This window comes from Myxine glutinosa, chromosome 10 (assembly GCF_964187855.1).
Source record: "Myxine glutinosa chromosome 10, kmMyxGlut1.1, whole genome shotgun sequence".
NCBI classification, from domain to species: domain Eukaryota; kingdom Metazoa; phylum Chordata; class Myxini; order Myxiniformes; family Myxinidae; genus Myxine; species Myxine glutinosa.
The window spans coordinates 131,950,621-131,969,255 of NC_136270.1; the positions used below are offsets into that span (position 1 = coordinate 131,950,621).

Genomic DNA, 18,635 nt, shown 5'->3' on the forward strand with positions numbered 1-18,635 from the left:
ATTTTACACAACGCAGGTATCACTATTGGAAATGGCCTTATCTCACATATACTATGAAATAACTAACGTTCTAAGGTGACCTACGTGTTGCATGTGGACTAACTAGGGGGCAAAACCTTTAACCTTTATTAATCAAATATGTACACTTTCTCAGAACCGCAACTATATATATATATATATATATATATATATATATATATATATATATATACATACATACATATATATATATATATATATATATATATATATATATATATACATACATATATATACATATATATATATATATATATATATATATATATATATATATATATATATATATATATATATATATATATATATATATATATATATCTCACCAGTGCAGGCCATGATTCATAATATCCAAGATATCTTACACCCTCCTTGCTTTTTTTTATTGTGTGTTGAACGGTCATGTCCACTGGAATAAACATCGTCATGCAAGTCTTTGAAATGCCTAAAATCAGGGCAGTTTTTCTTTATAAATAAAATGATAGTAATGCTATTAATATGCAAATACCTGTTCAAATATAATGCTTGGTACAAGATCAAATTTGATTTGTGCCCGTTATAGAGATTGGCTTGCATGATACCTTCCTTGTAAGTCGTTCTTTTTAAAGGTTTTGCTTTGCACATCCGGGTAGGTGAAACGCTACCTAGACAGCAACTGGCCACAAGCCAATGCACTGGACATGAGGGACGTGTACAGGAGGCTTCCAAAGGATGATGTTAAAAGGTGAAGAGCAAGTAAATATATCAGTCCTCCCATGCCACATTGCACATATCATGTAAACCCAGGTGCAAATCCTACACACCACATGTTTATCCTGATGTCCTTGTAATTTGTGTAATTTATGTATACGAGCCACAAAAAGAAACTGCACACAAAAAATGAAATTATATATTAGAAACACCTGTGCATACAAATACAGATTTCAACACGGCAATTAGTGAAGTGAATTCAACACGTATGCACGCGCCACGTTTCGTGACGTCAATGGTTTCGGTATGGGCACGTGCAACACGTTTTTGCATGTGCATCGTGAGAAACTGCATAGAGCACATGAATGTCACAAACTGCTTTAACTTTGGTAAGGTTAATTGTTTGATTTTCAATCGTTCAAAAAATTAAGTGGCCAAAGAAACGCACGTCATGCCACGGCTCACAACTGCACAGCGTCATGAGGCTATTGGGATGACCCGTGGGGGAATGTCTCACCGTCAAGTGGCTGTGCATTTCCTTTTTTTTTTTCTTTTTTTTTTGTATACTGAATCGAGGCTCGTGAAAGAGCTAACATTTACTTCACAAACAAATCAACCAGACAAACAAAATATATAAAAAGAGGGAGCGGAAGACAAGATGGGGAGAGAAGGGGAAGCACACAAACACAACATTTGAGAGCAGGGAGATGTGTGGAAGGGAGAGGGCTTGGGGAGGGGGGGGGGGGGAGGCGTTGGAAGGGGGGGGGGGGGGGGGAGAGGGAGAAGGATAAAACACAAGGACACGAAGGACTTCCAGGACAGAAGTTGGTATTTCAAAAAAGTGGAATTGGGGTGAAATTAGTGGGGGTAGAAAAGATCAAGGTTTTGGATGGGGGAAGATAAGAGATGGTGGTGAACAGCTGTTTTAAAGACCTGGAGGGTGGAGTGGGATTGAAGAGAGTGAGGGAGTTTGTTCCAGAGGCGGGAGAAAAGAGGAATGAAGGAGTGAAGGTGAGCAGAGAGTCTTGATTTTGGCAGTTTAACCATAAGAGGGTTGCAGGCAGATCTTGTGCGACCTGTAGGAATATTTGCGGGACAGAGCCCAGAGAGAAGTCGGTAGAAGACGGAAAGACCACCAACCTGCCTGCGGTGAGTGAGTGAGTGGCCCTTGGAGTTAGCTTCATCACGGGAGATTCCAATGATTCTGAATGCTTTGGTTTCAACAGCGTGAAGACGAGCTAGGTGTGAGGCAGGAGCACCAGCCCAGAGGGGAGAGCAGTATTCCATTGAGCTGTGGATGAAAGCCTTGTATGTGATGAGGAGCTCAGGTGTGCCAAGGAAGGACTTCGCACGACGGAGGATGCCCAGTCGGCGACTGGCTTTGGAGGCCAGATTTGAAATGTGATTTTCCCAGGAAAGATCATGGCAGATAGTGAGACCCAAAAGCTTGAGTGACAGAACTTCTTGGAGAGGATTATTCAGAAAGTGGATGGGAGGGTTTTCCAGTCGGTCTTTTCGGAGAGACATCGTAAGAGTGTGAGATTTGTCAGGATCGAAAGACATGTTCTACTTGTTTGCCCAGTCTGTGATTTTGTCCAGGTCTGCAGAGAGTGAGGAGGCTGCAGACTGCCGATCTGAGGGATGAAGAATGGAGCGACAGAGAGTAGAGTCATCAGCAAAGAGATAGAGAGGATTTTCAAGAGAGTCAGAGAGATCATTGATGAAGACCAGAAAAAGCACAGGGCCCAGAACACTGCCTTGGGGAACTCCAGCCTGAACAGGAAGAGGAGATGAGAGAAACCCATTCAGGGCCACACGTTGACCGACTAGAGAGGAAGTCCGCCAGCCATGTGTGGAGATTTCCATGGATACCAAAAGAGGAGAGTTTGGTGAGCAGAGCGGGGTGCCAGACCGCATCGAAGGCACGTGATATGTCAAGGGAGACTGCTCTAATTTCCTGTGTGGCATTGAGGACCTCCATCCATTGTTGTGAAAGCAGAAGCAGCATGTCCAGAGTGGAGTGTCCAGGTCTGAAACCAAATTGATGATCAGAGATCAAGCCATTGGAGAAGAGGAAAGATTTCATATCTGCAGCAATGATGGATCCATGACTTTGCTGATAATTGGGAGAAGGCTGATTGGTCTGTAGTTGCTGGGATCTGTTTTTGCACCTTTTTTGTGCAAAGCGGTGATGTTGGCAGATTTCCAAGCAGATGGAAGATGACCTTGAGCAAAAGAGAGGGTGAAGAGAACAGAGAGAGGGAGTGAAAGAGCAGAAGAACAGGATTTTAGGACCCGTGGGCTGATGCCGTCAGGTCCAGGTGCAGAATCCGAGTCGAGGGTTGACAGAAACTTTTCCCCCTTGTCAGAAGGAAAGGACACAGAGTCCAGGAGCAGCTGGGTATGGTGGGTACAGAGAAGGATGGGTTTGGGACACAAGATTTAGAGGCAAACACAGAGTTGAGGCATTCAGCTTTTTCAGGTGCGGAGTCAGCCGTGTGTCCATTTGAGGTGAGGGAGGGGATGGAGGGGGAACAAACACCAGAAACAGATTTGACCAGACGCCACCAGGATTTGGAAGAGGGAGACAGATAAGAGAGTTCGGTCCTGAGAACGGAGAGATATTATTTCCTGGCTCTCCTGAGGGTGGACACACACTTGTTTCGGGCTTTGTGAAAGGAAATGAGATTTCCTTCCGTTGGATTTGCTTTCCAGGAGACGAAAGCAAGTTGTTTCTGGGCGATAGCCTCACCACAAAATTCCGTGTACCATGGACGGGAGGAAGGGTATGACAACTGAAGACGAGATGGGATAAATCTGTGCATGAGAGAGAGCAATTTACTTTGGAAGAATTCCCAGGATGAGTTGATGTCAGAGGCGGTAGAGATGGGAGACCAGTCCAGTTGATTGATGGCTGCTTGAAGACCGTGCCAGTTGGCCTGAGTGAAATGCCAGACTCGTCGACGCTGAGGAGGCTCTCTGTGAATGGTCAGAGAGATGTCCACTTTAACAAGCACATGATCAGAAGAGCCGATTGGAGCAGAAGAAGAGCAGCAGACATTTTCAGGGAAGTTAGTCATAACCAAGTCCAGAAGAGAAGATGCTCCATTGACTGAAATCCGGGTCGGGAAATTGACAGATTGTGTCAGTCCCAGTGAGTCACAGAAGTCCTTTGCTGAAGAGCCATGGCTGGTGAGAGAGGTACCCACATCCAGCCAACTGGCATGGTGGCAGTTGAAATCACCACATATGAGGAAGAGAGAGTTGGGATGGGTAGATAGAAGTTGGTCCATATTCTCAGACAGCGAGATGTAGATGGAGTCATCACTGTTTGGTGGACGGTACAACACACTTATGAACAAAAGGTGGGAGCGAAGGGGAAGCCGTAGCCAAAGGTATTCTTGGGGGTGAGGTGGAGAGAGGGCAGTGCAGGGCGAGTGAGGAAGAGTGTTTTTTATAAAGATAGCAACCCCACCTCCAGGACGAGGCTCAGTTCTATCATACCGGAGGAGGGAGTAACCTGGGAGAGATACCAAGGAATCAGAGACATCATGAAGGAGGAAAGTTTCTGTTAAGCAGATCACGTCTGGTTTGTCAGAAGCAACCTGTATGGAGAGATCAGACAAGTTTGAGCGAAGGCCCCAGATGTTTGAGGTCCATACTGTTAAGGAAGAGGAAGGGGGAGCATCGGATACAGAACGGGGGGGGGGGGAGCGGTAGGGTAAGATGTGGAAGAGGTAGGGAGAGCTGTTGAAGGTGTGTCAGAGATTACAGAATAGCTTGGAGAAAGGGAAGAATGGGGCGAACAAAAGGTTTGATGGTGATTGGGTGAGGCGCAGAGAGGTGTAATTTGATGAGGGGGAAGAGTGAGGCAGAAGGTTGAGGGAGATGAAGGTGAAAGTTGGAAGGGGGAAGAAGCGGGGAGGACGCTTTGAGGAGGAGGGGGTGAGAGGGGAGTCTAGGAGGGGAGGAGCGAGGGAGAGTCTCGGAGGGGAGGGGTGTGGGGGGGAGATTTGAAAGGAATGGGTGATTGGGAAGATTTGGAGGGGAGGGGCAAGGGAGAAGATTTGAAAGAGATGGGTGATTGGGATGATTTGGAGAGGAGGGGCAAGGGGGTAGATTTAGAGGGGAGGGGTGATGGGGAAGTTTTGGAGGGGAGGGGTGATAGGGAAGTTTTGGAGGGAAGGGGTGATGGGGAAGATTTGGAGGGGAGGGGCAAGGGGGAAGATTTGAAAGGGATGGGTGATGGGGAAGATTTGGAGGGGAGGGGCAAGGGGGAAAATTTGAAAGAGATGGGTGATGGGGAAGATTTGGAGGGGAGGGGCAAAGGGGTAGATTTGGAGGGGAGGGGTGATTGGGGACGTTTTGAAGGGGAGGGGTGATGGGGAAGTTTTGGAGGGAAGGGGTGATGGGGAAGATTTGGAGGGGAGGGGTGATGGGGAAGATTTGGAGGGGAGGGGTGAGATTGGATTTTGAAAAGTGTACGATTAATGGGAAACGAACATTTATTGCAAAATGAGTTTCTTGAGACATTCGAGTCAAAAATACGTTTGAGGACGCTGAAGGAGGGGTGGAGTGCTGGAGAGTTTTTTTTTTTTTTTTTTTTTTTTTTTTTTTTTTGTATACAAGATCGAGGCTCGTGAAAGAGCGAACATTTATCACACAGAAAGACAAACAGACACATAAAACAAATAACATCGGGAGCGGTAGACAAGATGGGGAGAGAGGGGGAAGGACACAAACACAACATTTGAGAGCAGGGACCGAGAGACATGGAGACATCGAGAGATCTGTGGGAGGGAGAGGGCTTTGGGGGGGGAGGCATGTGAAGGGGGGGGAGGCATGTGAAGGGGGGGAGGCATGTGAAGGGGGGGAGGCATGTGAAGGGGGGGGGGTGGGAGAGGTATAAACATATGGACACTGCCAGGATTTCCAGGAAATAAGTTGGAATTTCAAACAAGGTGGATCTGGGGTGAATTAGTGGGGGTAGAAAAGATCAAGGTTATGGATGGGGGAAGATAAGAGATGGTGGTGAACAGCTGTTTTAAAGACCTGGAGGGAGGAGAGGGATTGAAGGGAGTGTGGGAGTTTGTTCCACAGGCGGGAGAAAAGAGGAATGAAAGAGTGAAGGTGAGCAGAGAGCCGAGATTTCGGCAGTTTAACCATCAGAGGGTTGCTGGCAGATCTTGTGCGACCTGTAGGAATATTTGGGGGACAGAGCACAGAGAGAGCTGGGGGAGCAAGGCCGGAGAGGAGTCGGTAGAAGACAGATGTTTGTAGTTTAGGGAATGAATGAAAGAGGCACTATAAGAGATGGAATTTTTTTTTGGAATGATTAGATTTGGTGAGCAAGTCGAAAGCATCCTTTTATAGAAGAAGAAGAAAAAGGTGTCATAGAATATGACAGAACACAGTTCTTCAGGGACAGATTAGACATTTTTTAATAACGTGATCACGTGATCACAAACAACATGGTCGAAGAACGAACGAACAAATAAGAACAACGAATAAACGAATAAGAACAGAGAAGGAAATATTTTTAATGTTTTTTTTGCGGAGATTTTAAAACAAGGAAGTATGGGGTGAAAATACCGGGAAAACCAGAGACCAGAAAGTAATTGCAGAACCGCTGAGACAAGAACAAAGCCTCAAGCCAAGGTCGGACACGGTAGCCTACTACACTAGGCCTCAGAATACGCGATACGAAAGACCGACGATTCTGTACACAGGTATGAAAAACCAACACCAAGAATACTATTAAAGACACCCCAATAGGTACATACACCGAGAGAAAGATAGTTTCGACAAAAACACAATTGTGAAAAGTTACTTAACTTCGAAAGCATGCCGCATGGACAGCTTTGAAGAGACGAGACCTCCAATCTTGCGCATTGTCACCGAAACACCATTTCTGCATTGGTGAGACGTTACCAGAACACTAATGACGTTGCCGATGGCCTACGTTCAGGACGTCCACGTGTGACGACGCCAAGACAGGACAGATGGGCGACATCTCCGCAACAGGTTCCAGACTGCAGTGACCACTGCCCAGACCATTCCAGGTCGATCTGCGTTATCGATGCTCACGGTGGGCATACCCGTTATTAACGCACAGGTTGTAAACCTGGTGCGTTATAGCGTTTGCCTGGGAATTTCGGGCGCTCAAAAGTGAAGCTAGTTTCTGTCACCCATTTCTGTCGCTCATTTCTGTCGCTCATTTCTGTCGCTCAGATGTGTAAACATGACGTCATCAAATCTATATTTATAGGATAGGTTATAGGAGATATATATGTTATAGGATAGGAATATAGGACCCAAATGACCCAGAGGACCCAAATGACCCAGAGGACCCAAATGACCCAGAGGACCCAAATGACCCAGAGGACCCAAATGACCCAGAGGACCCAAATGACCCAGAGGACCCAAATGACCCAGAGGACCCAAATGACCCAGAGGACCCAAATGACCCAAATGACCCAGAGGACCCAAATGACCCAGAGGACCCAAATGACCCAGAGGACCCAAATGACCCAGAGGACCCAAATGACCCAGAGGACCCAAATGACCCAGAGGACCCAAATGACCCAGAGGACCCAAATGACCCAAATGACCCAGAGGACCCAAATGACCCAGAGGACCCAAATGACCCAGAGGACCCAAATGACCCAGAGGACCCAAATGACCCAGAGGACCCAAATGACCCAGAGGACCCAAATGACCCAGAGGACCCAAATGACCCAGAGGACCCAAATGACCCAGAGGACCCAAATGACCCAGAGGACCCAAATGACCCAGAGGACCCAAATGACCCAGAGGACCCAAATGACCCAGAGGACCCAAATGACCCAGAGGACCCAAATGACCCAAATGACCCAGAGGACCCAAATGACCCAGAGGACCCAGAGGACCCAGAGGACCCAAATGACCCAGAGGACCCAAATGACCCAGAGGACCCAAATGACCCAGAGGACCCAAAGGACCCAAATGACCCAGAGGACCCAAATGACCCAGAGGACCCAAATGACCCAGAGGACCCAAATGACACAGAGGACCCAAATGACACAGAGGACCCAAATGACCCAGAGGACCCAAATGACACAGAGGACCCAAATGACCCAGAGGACCCAAATGACCCAGAGGACCCAAAGGACCCAAATGACCCAAATGACCCAGAGGACCCAAATGACCCAAATGACCCAGAGGACCCAAATGACCCAGAGGACCCAAATGACCCAGAGGACCCAAATGACCCAGAGGACCCAAATGACCCAGAGGACCCAAATGGCCCAGAGGACCCAAATGACCCAGAGGACCCAAATGACCCAGAGGACCCAAATGACCCAGAGGACCCAAATGACCCAGAGGACCCAAATGACCCAGAGGACCCAAATGACCCAGAGGACCCAAATGACCCAGAGGACCCAAATGACCCAGAGGACCCAAATGACCCAGATGACCCAAATGACCCAGAGGACCCAAATGACCCAGAGGACCCAAATGACCCAGAGGACCCAAATGACCCAGAGGACCCAAATGACCCAGAGGACCCAAATGACCCAGAGGACCCAAATGACCCAGAGGACCCAAATGACCCAAATGACCCAAATGACCCAGAGGACCCAAATGACCCAAATGACCCAAAGGACCCAAATGACCCAGAGGACCCAAATGACCCAGAGGACCCAGAGGACCAAAATGACCCAGAGGACCCAGAGGACCCAGAGGACCCAAATGACCCAGAGGACCCAAATGACCCAGAGGACCCAAATGACCCAGAGGACCCAAATGACCCAGAGGACCCAAATGACCCAAATGACCCAGAGGACCCAAATGACCCAGAGGACCCAAATGACCCAGAGGACCCAAATGACCCAGAGGACCCAAATGACCCAGAGGACCCAAATGACCCAGAGGACCCAAATTCTATGTATGTTTCTATGATGATGTATGTTTTGGTGAAAGTACATAATGTGAATACTAGTAGCAATTTTACAAAAACCATGGCATAATTTCAAATCTTGACCCGAGATGATAATTATGCTACATCATAATTTCCATGTGCCAACCTGGGCGGAATCCAAGTGGATTCACTTGACTTGTTGACTTTGTGTCACTGTCGCTTGACCCCTGCTCCGAACTTGGACTCGTTATGTCATTGTGATGGACATTACAAACGCAGTTCTACCGTCTTGTTATGGTCTCATAATCCACCTATTAAAGTTTACATGGAAATGTTACATTGTTGTTATATTTTCCAATTCAGACAGAGTTTTAACAATGCACAGTTTCTTTTTGTGGCTAGTATATAAGCTTCTCTTTGAGCCTTATAACATTGTTCATACTAAATCAATACATTGGTATGCAATTCTCTCTGTCTATGGCCAGGATAGAGGCACTGGAGTTCTTGGATGAGGGTGAGCTTCTTCAGCAACTCCTCCAGCATTACTGCATCAGCTGGGCATGGAAGGACCAGGCTGGAATAGGTACGTGCCCACAGCTCTTATTAACGTCAGGGCAGATACGAAGCTAACAAATGTAATTTTGGATTTGGATTTTTGAGGTCTGATGAGCTGAGATGTATTGCTTTCTGTTCCACATTGCAACGTTGATTCATTCCTTTCATCCTCCATTTCCTTTTGCATGTTCTTCTCTGCCACCACAGGTGGTTGGAGGTTATGCTATCACCCCTGTTTGCTTGTCTCTGTCTGTCTGTGAGCAGAATATCTCAAAGTTATGGACAGATTCGGCCGAAATTCGGTGGACATGTTGGGTGTGTGACGGGGACAAATTGATTTGAGTTTGCTTAAGATACGGATGCAGGTCTGGCCTATCAGTGGGATACAAAATGTAAACCATGTACAGCCTGGTGGAGGTATGCGCTCTACTGAGTGTCGTTCTAGTTACCTCTGCCACCAAAGGTGGATGGAGATTATGTTTTCACAACTGTCTGTCCGTCTTTTTGTTTGTCTGTCCGTTTGTGAACAAAATATCTCAAAAAGTTGTTAATGGATTCGGATGAAATTTAGTGGAGATGTAGTGTATGTGACAAGGACGAAATGATTAGATTTTGGGGAAGATCCAGATCTGGCTAGTAGAATTTTAAAGTGATTCTTCACCATTGGGTGATATGGCAAACCAGGTGAAGGTATGCTCTCTACTGAGTGCCGTTCTAGTTTCGTAATGTTATCAAGAAATACGGCATATAAATGCATTTTGTTTGTCTACAAATAAGCTTATGTATTAGCTGTATAAAAATAACCACCTTTAGAGGCCATTTTTCCCCGCAAAGCGGGGGTTGGCCTTTTTCGGGAACCGTGGTTGTTGTTGTTTTTGTTTTTTTTTGGTCCCCTTTTTGAAGCAATGTTTTACGGTCGGATGCCCTTCCTGACGCCAACCCTTTTTGCCGCTTTTAACGACAAACAGAGAATTACCAGTGAACTGGTACTCAATTAGCCGACCTCGGAAGGATGACAGGCTGAGTCAACCCCCCTGGCGTTAATTCAGCGATCGACCGGGATTCGAACCCAGGATCCTAGGATCCTAAGCCGGCACCCTAGCCGCTAGCCCAACACCAGGGCTTATTATATCCACATTATAAAACAGAAGTGTCTGTCCATCCCGAAATTACGTCCTTAGTTTTGGGGATAGCTCCACCAAACCTTCTCTGGGGAACGTTTTGTTGTCCCAGCAGATGTTGTTATAATTTTGAAATTTACTCCATACGCACCTGCTCCCAAATCCGGAAGTGAACAGATGACTACAATGGGCTGGTTTGATAATATCTCAATACAATCGTGAATTAACACTGTATTTTGTTATCGTATTAATATATGATTGGATGGTCATGTGTTGAGGAAGGATGAAAGTGACTGGTTGAGAAGAGTGATGGAAGTGAATGTAGAGGGAAGTAGAGGACGGGGAAGACCGAGAAAGACTTGGCTAAAGATGGTGGAAGAAGAAATGCGGGCAAGGGGGTTACCAAGGAGAGATGCAGAAAATAGGGCAAAATGGAGAAGATTGTCATGGGGACCGCAAGGCCCGCTCTAGCAGGGAAAATGGCCTTAAAATGCATGTTGTTGTTTGTTGTATTAATATATGATTGGAATGATGCTGTTTTGATGACAGGATGGGTTTGGGGGTTGTGGAGTAGCGGCTAAAACCCGAATCCTATCCAGGTTCCTCCTGAAGACTCAATCTTTGCTCTTTGCTTATTCAGGTTCCTTCTGATGACTCCAATGTAGTATTTGATTTTCCATTTCATTTGGAATGAAAATAGAGATATTGAGTATAAATATGAAAGAGGAACTGACGTGAGGGTTTCTAATTTCTTACCGTGACATTCGCAGATTTGCCATATGCAGATTCGCGATTGACTGGTGGGGGATAGAAACATTCAGACTAGGTCCTTTTTTTCTGTGCAGGTCCTTCATGAACCTGCTGTGCATGTCTGACGTTCGACTGAAGGTGGCACAGGAATGTGGAAATGTATTTTTTTTTTTGGATAACAAGTCGAGGCTTATATAAGAGCCAACACATACAACATATAATAAGGGGAGCGGGAGACAAGAAGGGGAGAGAAAGGGAAGCACAACACCAGTGGAGAACATGGACATTGGCAGATCTGTGGAAGGGAGAGCGTTGAGGTGAGGTACACGGCATGAACAAGATGGACACTACTGGGTAAAAAAGGTCAAGGTTTTGGATGGGGGCATATAAGAGATGGTGATGAACAGCTGTTTTAAAGACCTGGAGGGAGGAGTGGGATTGAAGAGAGTGTGGGAGATTGTTCCAGAGGTGGGAGAAAAGAGGAATGAAAGAGTGAAGGTGAGCAGAAAGTCTTGATTTTGGCAGTTTCACCAGAAGAGGGAAGAGGTCTGGCAGATCTTGTGCGTCCTGCAGGAATATTTGGGGGACAGAGCACAGAGAGAGCTGGGGGAGTGTTACGGAGTCCTCTACAATCTCCTGGTCTCGGTAACCTCCGAACCCCGAGAGGAACCCCGGCAGAAAAATATATTTCCCTGTGTTGAAAATCAATAGTGAAACCACACCAATGATTATAAATGAACAAACTTGTATTATAAATCACACACAGGTATCACGGTACAGCAAATAGCCATTAAGAGTGCACTCTATATATCTCTTGTATACAGTCAGGTCACTCACGGCGCGGTCAGCGAGTGCAACGACACTCCTCAATGTCTCCATGACTTTTCCCAAGGCGAATGGGATTCGCTCCAGCGGTCGATGGAACGAAATCCGGTCGAAGCCCGAATCTCGCTCTCCAGTCGATCTCCGAAGCATGTACAGTGGGCAAGGGTGCTCTTCCCGCCAAACTGTACAACGGCGCCCTCCAGAGGTGCACCTTCACCGCTCCCTCAGCAAACCGCAACGTAATTAGAGACGAAGCGGTCGCACACACCCATCCTCGGCAGACGGTAGGATGTTGGGGTGAAGATGACACGAAGCAAACCTTCACAGGTGTCCGACGCACGGGGTGCAAGATGGCCGACGGCTCTGGCTTGAGCCGATGCAACGAGGCGAGGATTCGTCGGAATCTCAGTGCCCCAAATCTGTCCACGCAGATTTCTCCACTCCAGCGAATATTCTTATCGCCGGATGTCCCTTCCAGGAACTCAAAATCCCCTCGCGGATGTCGGTAAACCTTGCTCATTCCGGAGCGCTGACATCATGCGTCTTCTCCGACTTTGTCGCGCCGCTTCCCTCTCTTCACCTCATTCTTCTCGTTCGGTTTCCTGTATCATTTTAAGTTAACCTTTTTAACTTTTAATAACTGTTCATAAACAATAAACCTTGGGAAGACAATAATAGTACATAGAATCCGAAATCTTTCAAGTGGAGGAAAACCACAATAACTGAAGTTACGATTCCGTAACAGGGAGCAAGGCCAGAGAGGAGTCGGTAGAAGACAGAAAGACTGCCAACCTGCCTGCGGTGAGTGAGTGAAAGGCCCTCAGAGTTAGCTGCATCAAGGGATATACCAATGATTCTGAAAGATTTGGTTTCTACAGCGTGAAGCCGGGCTAGGTGTGAGGCAGGTGCACCAGCCCAGAGGGGGGAGCAGTAATCCATTAAGCTGCGGATGAAAGCTTTGTATGTGGTGAGGAGCTCAGATGTGCCAAGGAAGGACTTCGCACGACGGAGGATGCCCAGTCGGCGACTGGCTTTGGAGGCCAGCCTGGAAATGTGGTTTTCCCAGGAAAGATCATGGCAGATAGTGAGACCCAAAGGCTTGAGTGACAGAACTTCTTCAAGAGGATTGTTAAGAAAGTGGATGGGAGCGTTGTCCAGACGGTCTTTTCGGAGAGACAAAGTGAGAGTGTGAGATTTGTCAGGATTGAAAGACATGTTTCACTTGTTTGACCAGTTTGTGATTTTGTCCAGGTCTGCAGAGAGTGAAGAGGCTTCTACCTGCCGATCAGAGGGTTGAGATATGAAGCGGCAGAGAGTGGAGTCATCAGCCAAGAGATAGCGCAAAGGGTCTGAGAGATCATTGATAAAGACCAGAAAAACCACACGGCCCAGAACACTGCCTTGGGGAACTCCAGCCTGAACAGGAAGGGGAGATTAGAGAAACCCATTCAGGGCCACACGTTGAATATGACTAGAGAGGAAGTCCGCAAGCCAAGTGTGGACGTTTCCATGGATACCATAGGAGGAGAGTTTAGTGAGCGGGGTGCCAGACCGTATCGAAGGCACATGATATGTCAAGGGAGACGGCTCTGATTTCCTGTTTGGCATTGATGACCTCCATCCATGGTTGAGACAGCAGAAGCAGCATGTCCAGTGGAGAATGACTTTTTCTGAATCCAAATTGATGATCAGAGATCAAGCCATTGGAGAAGAGGAAGGATTTGATATCCGAAGTGATGATGGATTCCTTGACTTTGCTGATTATTGGGAGCAGGCTGATTCGTCTGTGGTTGCAAGGATCTGTTTTTGCACCTTTTTGTGTAAAGAGGTAATGTTGGCTGATTTCCAAGCAGATGGCAGATGACCTTGAGCAAAAGAGGGTGAGGAGAACAGAGAGAGGATGAGATCGAGTGGCACAGCAGGATTTTAGGACCCGTGGGCTGATGTTGTCTGGTACAGTTGCAGAATCAGAGTCGAGGTTTGACAGAAACTTCTCTACCTTGTCAGGAGGAAAGGACACATTCCAGGAGCAGCTGGGTATGACTGGGTATGGTGGGTACAGAGAGAGATGGGTTCAGGACACAAGATTTTGAGGCAAACACAGAGTAGAGGCGTTCAGCTTTTTCACGTGCGGTGTCAGCTGTGTAGCCGTTTGAGGTAAGGGAGGGGATGGAGGGGTATCAAACACCAGAAACAGATTTGACCAGACACCACTAGGATTTGGAAGAGGGAGACAGGTTTGACAGTACTGTCTTGAGATTAGAGAGATAGTGTTTCCTGGCTCTTCTGAGGGTAGACGCACATTTGTCCCGAGTTCTGTAAAAGGAACGGAGATTACCTTCAGTTGGATTTGCCTTCCATAAAGCGAAGGCAAGTTGTTTCAGCCTCACCACAAGATTCAGTGCACCATGGGCGGGATGAAGGGTATGACAACTGAAGACGAGATGGGATAAATCTGTGCATGAGAGAGAGAGCAGTTTACTTTGGAAGAATTCCCAGGAAGAGTTGATGTCAGAGGCAGTGGAGATGGGAGACCAGTCCAGATGATTGGTGGCTGCTTGAAGACCGTGCCAGTCGGCCTGAGTGAAATGTCAGACTCGTCGATGCTAAGTCGACGATGTCAGACTTGTCAAATCAGAGCTGTCTCCCTTGACATATCATGTGCCTTCGATACGGTCTGGCACCCCGCTCACCAAACTCTCCTCCTATGGTATCCATGGAAACGTCCACACTATATTTCAAGATACTATATATATATATATAATAATTCCCAAGCTATTTAAGGTACTGGAAAGTTGTCTTCCATAAAGCTCACAAAGTCCTCGTCTTCTGTGTCGCTGTGAAACAGCTGAAGCAGCTCGGAGTTGCTAAGTGTGGGTGTGTGAGACTGTTGAGAAGGAACGGCTGGCTTTACAAGTGCTATCTGCTTCATGGTAACTGAACACACCCCTGATGTGTCTCAATCCATGACATCATCACTGGTCCTCGTCTCCAGAAATCAGCCCAGTTTTCCGTCAACTCTCAGTTTGAGTTCAGCTGTGAAACTTTTATCTTTTCTCTTATTTGTACTGACAGCAGACATTGTACAGCAGGGACATGTAATGGAATGGACAATTTTGTGGAATGATATAAAATTCAACAGCCTGCAGGGTATTTATACATTTCTAATGGACGAGCAGCGTGGTTTCCGGTCACATCGGTACCGGAAACTGCGCTGGTTTTATCACGATGGTACAGTAAACTTTATTCATTACAACAACCTTTTTCAAGATACTCATTTTAATGTCGATTGGTTATTTATCGCAGTTTTATTTGAAAACAGCCGTTTGTTCACCTGTGACGACAAAGCCGTGTCTGCTGCTGGAAATTTGGAGATTGTGTATCTCCTGGTCCTGTGGAGAGGAAAGCTGGGGTGTGCTCAGTTACCAAGCAGCTAGCTAGTGCTTACCAAGCCAGCCGGTCCTTATCCTGTGTGCGGTATACCCATATACGTGTTGTACGTTCCTGAAGTCTTCCTCGAGCACATTTTCCCCAGGAGCGTGGTATACCTGGGTAAAGGTTATTTGTGTGAAAATACGGTAGCTTATGATTTTTTTTTTCAAGGTTTGACGAGAGGGAAGAGGCCGCAGCTAGCCTATTTGAAGGATGAGGGATGTCGTGGTGGAGGGTGGAGTCGTCAGCAAATGGAGTATTTATCAAGAAACACCTTGATGCTGAAGTTTACGTTTTAATTTGTAGCGATTCTCGTTTCTCCGTGCATTACGATCCTGAAGCCAGTTTTTATCCACACCAATATATTTGTTTTGTTGTCTTGCAGGGTTGGATTCGGTGAATTTTGACGGACGTCCGCCAGATCTTTTGTGACCCTTCCCACAAAAGCAGTTACATCATCTGACTTTATCTGTTGGGAATCATTGGACGGTTTCATGAATGCGGTTTGTGTGGACTGACCTCCATAGTATGCGGAATCCAAGAGCACACCACAGTGAGTCAAAGTCTTCTTCTCCACTCGGTTGAGAGGAGCTGAATCCAGGTCGTACACAAAGTTGATACGTTTGAGTTGTATCAGGATCGGCTCGTATTTGAGTAAGATGCAACTTTAAACGTTGGACTTTTGGCCTTGCTCTCAACCCTATTGGATGTATTTAGTGTGCGATCAGAATGCTACCCACACCCTAACTGTTTTGTTTTTAATGCATATTTCCCTTCTGGAATTCCCTCCCATTCTCCCTCTGGTCATGCCCCTCTGCAGTCCTTCCGACGGGGTGCCTATCGTCGCACCCTCCATCGATTTGTGATGTTCTACATCTTATAAAGGCATACCATTTTGAACTCTCTGAAGATCCAAACTAAGATATAATTTGATGATGTGAATCATAAGGTGGTGTGCGTCCATTGCCATTCCTATAAAACTGCTATATCTTCGTGGGTGTCTCTCTCCAAAATGATTCTACTTTTTAAAGGATCATGTGACATTGTCATGGGGACCGCAAGGCTAACCCCCGCTCTTGCAGGGAAAATGGCCTTAAAATGCCTGTTGTTGTTGTTGTTGTTATGTGACAGTGTACTGTACAATAATTTTTTTCCTTTTCCCTCCAAAATCGTCTTTTTTCCCCTCCAAAATGTTTTTTTTCCCCTCCAAAAATGTTTTTTTCTTTTCTTTAATATTGTCCGGTGTTTAACAAAAGTCTGGTGGTGCAGCATCTCTTGTGAATATCCGTTGTGGTGAAACCCTTCGACGTCTTTCTCACTGCCTGCATTGGGTTTTGTGCCTTGTACATATGGAATGTTGCTGTGGACGGTGCACGCTTGGTGTTTCCTCGGCTATTGCTTTGATATCATAACTCGGATGGATTTCCAAACTCTTGTCGAGAAATTCAAAAGGCTTGCGGAGAGGCCTGTCTTTCTTCACACACTCTTTGGTGGTTGTATGGGAATTGCAGCGAGTGTTTGTTCAAATTGTAATAATCTTCAATCCATCGGCTGTATTATGTGAAAGGTAATGGTTTTAAAAGTGAGTGATCCCAGTTATGATACGAGTGGGTGCTTGGATGTCGGTCTGTATTTCTTAGTCATTACAAAACTTGTTGATGGAAGTGATTGAGCGGAAGGACAAATAAATTGTCAGATGGACAAGTTGCGCAAACTCGTGCCTTCCTCCACCTGGGTAACCACTCAGATCATGATGTCATTTTTTCACAGTGTGTTTTATGTGTTACTATTCTATTATTTTGAGTGCAACACGTGCCTATGCCATTGATGCAGTGCCCCCTGCTGGTCAGGACAGGTATTTGTAATATGTTCAGGGTGCCGGCAGAAGCTTTATTAACTTGCGCTCATGAAGCGAAAAGCGGGGTAAAGCAATCGGTTGAGTACTTGTGCCGTGTCTACATTTTAAAAATTCATTGTCTCGGCAAGCGTTGGTCCGATTGACATAAAATTTTACCGTAGGAGCGCCTCTGCCTGTAGATTGATATTTTTGCTGATAAATATGACGTCATAGGTCACGTGGTACAGACGCCATCTTAGAAAAACGTTACACCTCTATCTCCCAAACCGCTCGATGGAAAAAATTGAAACATTGCTCATTGTCAATACACCCCATGGGGAATAATGTATGTTAATGATGATGTCATAGGTTCCTCCATTATGACGTCATAATTCAACAACTACAACACTTGATCGGATCAGTATAACAAAAAAAATCCTCTGCAACTGTTAGTCCGATGAACACTAAATTTTCAGAATATGAGCGGCTCCTGTATCATTGTTCTAATTATAATTATGACGTCATATGTCACGTGGTACAGGCGCCATCTTGGAAAAATAGAAAAAAGTTGCACCTCGATATCTCCAAAACCACTACATGGAAAAAAAATTAAATATGGCTCAATGCCAAGCACTCCCTTTGGGAAATAAGATATGTTAATGATGATGTCATCAGTACCGTAATAATGGCATCATAATCCGGCATCCGTCCCTGGTGTTGGGCTAGCGGCTAGGGTGCCGGCTAAGGATCCTAGGATCCTGGGTTCGAATCCCGGTCGATCGCTGAATTAACGCCAGGGGGGTTGACTCAGCCTGTCATCCTTCCGAGGTCGGCTAATTGAGTACCAGTTCACTGGTAATTCCCTGTTTGTCGTTAAAGGCGGCAAAAAGGGTTGACGTCAGGAAGGGCATCCGGCCGTAAAACATTGCTTCAAAAAGGGGACCAAAAAAACAACAACAACCACGGTTCCAGAAAAAGGCCAACCCCCGCTTGCGGGGAAAAATGGCCTCTAAAGGTGGTTTTTTTTATTTTTATAATCCGGCAAGTACAACGCTTGATTCGATCAGTATGATTTTTTTTCTCTCTGCAATTGTTGGACCGATTGGCACGAAATTTTCACCATATGAGTGCCTCCTCCTGTAGAATATTTTAATGATAATTATGATGTCATGGTTCAGCGGTAAAGGCGCCATCTTGCAAAAACCGAAAAACTTTGCCCCTCTATATCTTCGACCCCGCTCCATGGAAAAAATTGAAACATGGTTCATTGTCAAGTACTCCCCATGGGGAATAAGATATGTTGATGATTGTCATCGGTGCCTTCATTATGACGTCATAATTCGACAAGTACAACGCCTGATTCGATAAGTTATGAAAAAAAAAAATTCTTAGCAACTGCTGGTCCGATGGACACTAAATTTTCACCATAGGAGCGCCTCCTCCCGTATAATTTTTTAAATGATAATTATGACAGGTCACGTAGTAC

At 46.1% G+C, this 18,635-nt stretch overlaps 1 protein-coding gene across 8 annotated transcripts in view; it reads left to right on the forward strand.

The window, feature by feature from the left end:
- Positions 1–17,058, forward strand: part of LCMT1 (leucine carboxyl methyltransferase 1) — a 272,789-nt gene extending 255,731 nt beyond the window's left edge. For 7 of the 8 annotated variants that reach the window (XM_078786137.1, XM_078786138.1, XM_068126094.2 and 4 more), the window contains 3 exons: positions 672–763; positions 9,115–9,212; positions 15,698–17,058. In XM_078786137.1, the coding sequence (XP_078642263.1) occupies positions 672–763; positions 9,115–9,212; positions 15,698–15,744 (237 nt within the window). In that variant the 3' untranslated portion in view covers positions 15,745–17,058. The remainder of the gene's footprint in view (positions 1–671; positions 764–9,114; positions 9,213–15,697) is intronic. The other variant, XR_013624822.1, reaches the window with a different exon arrangement.
- The last annotated feature ends 1,577 nt before the right edge of the window (positions 17,059–18,635 follow it).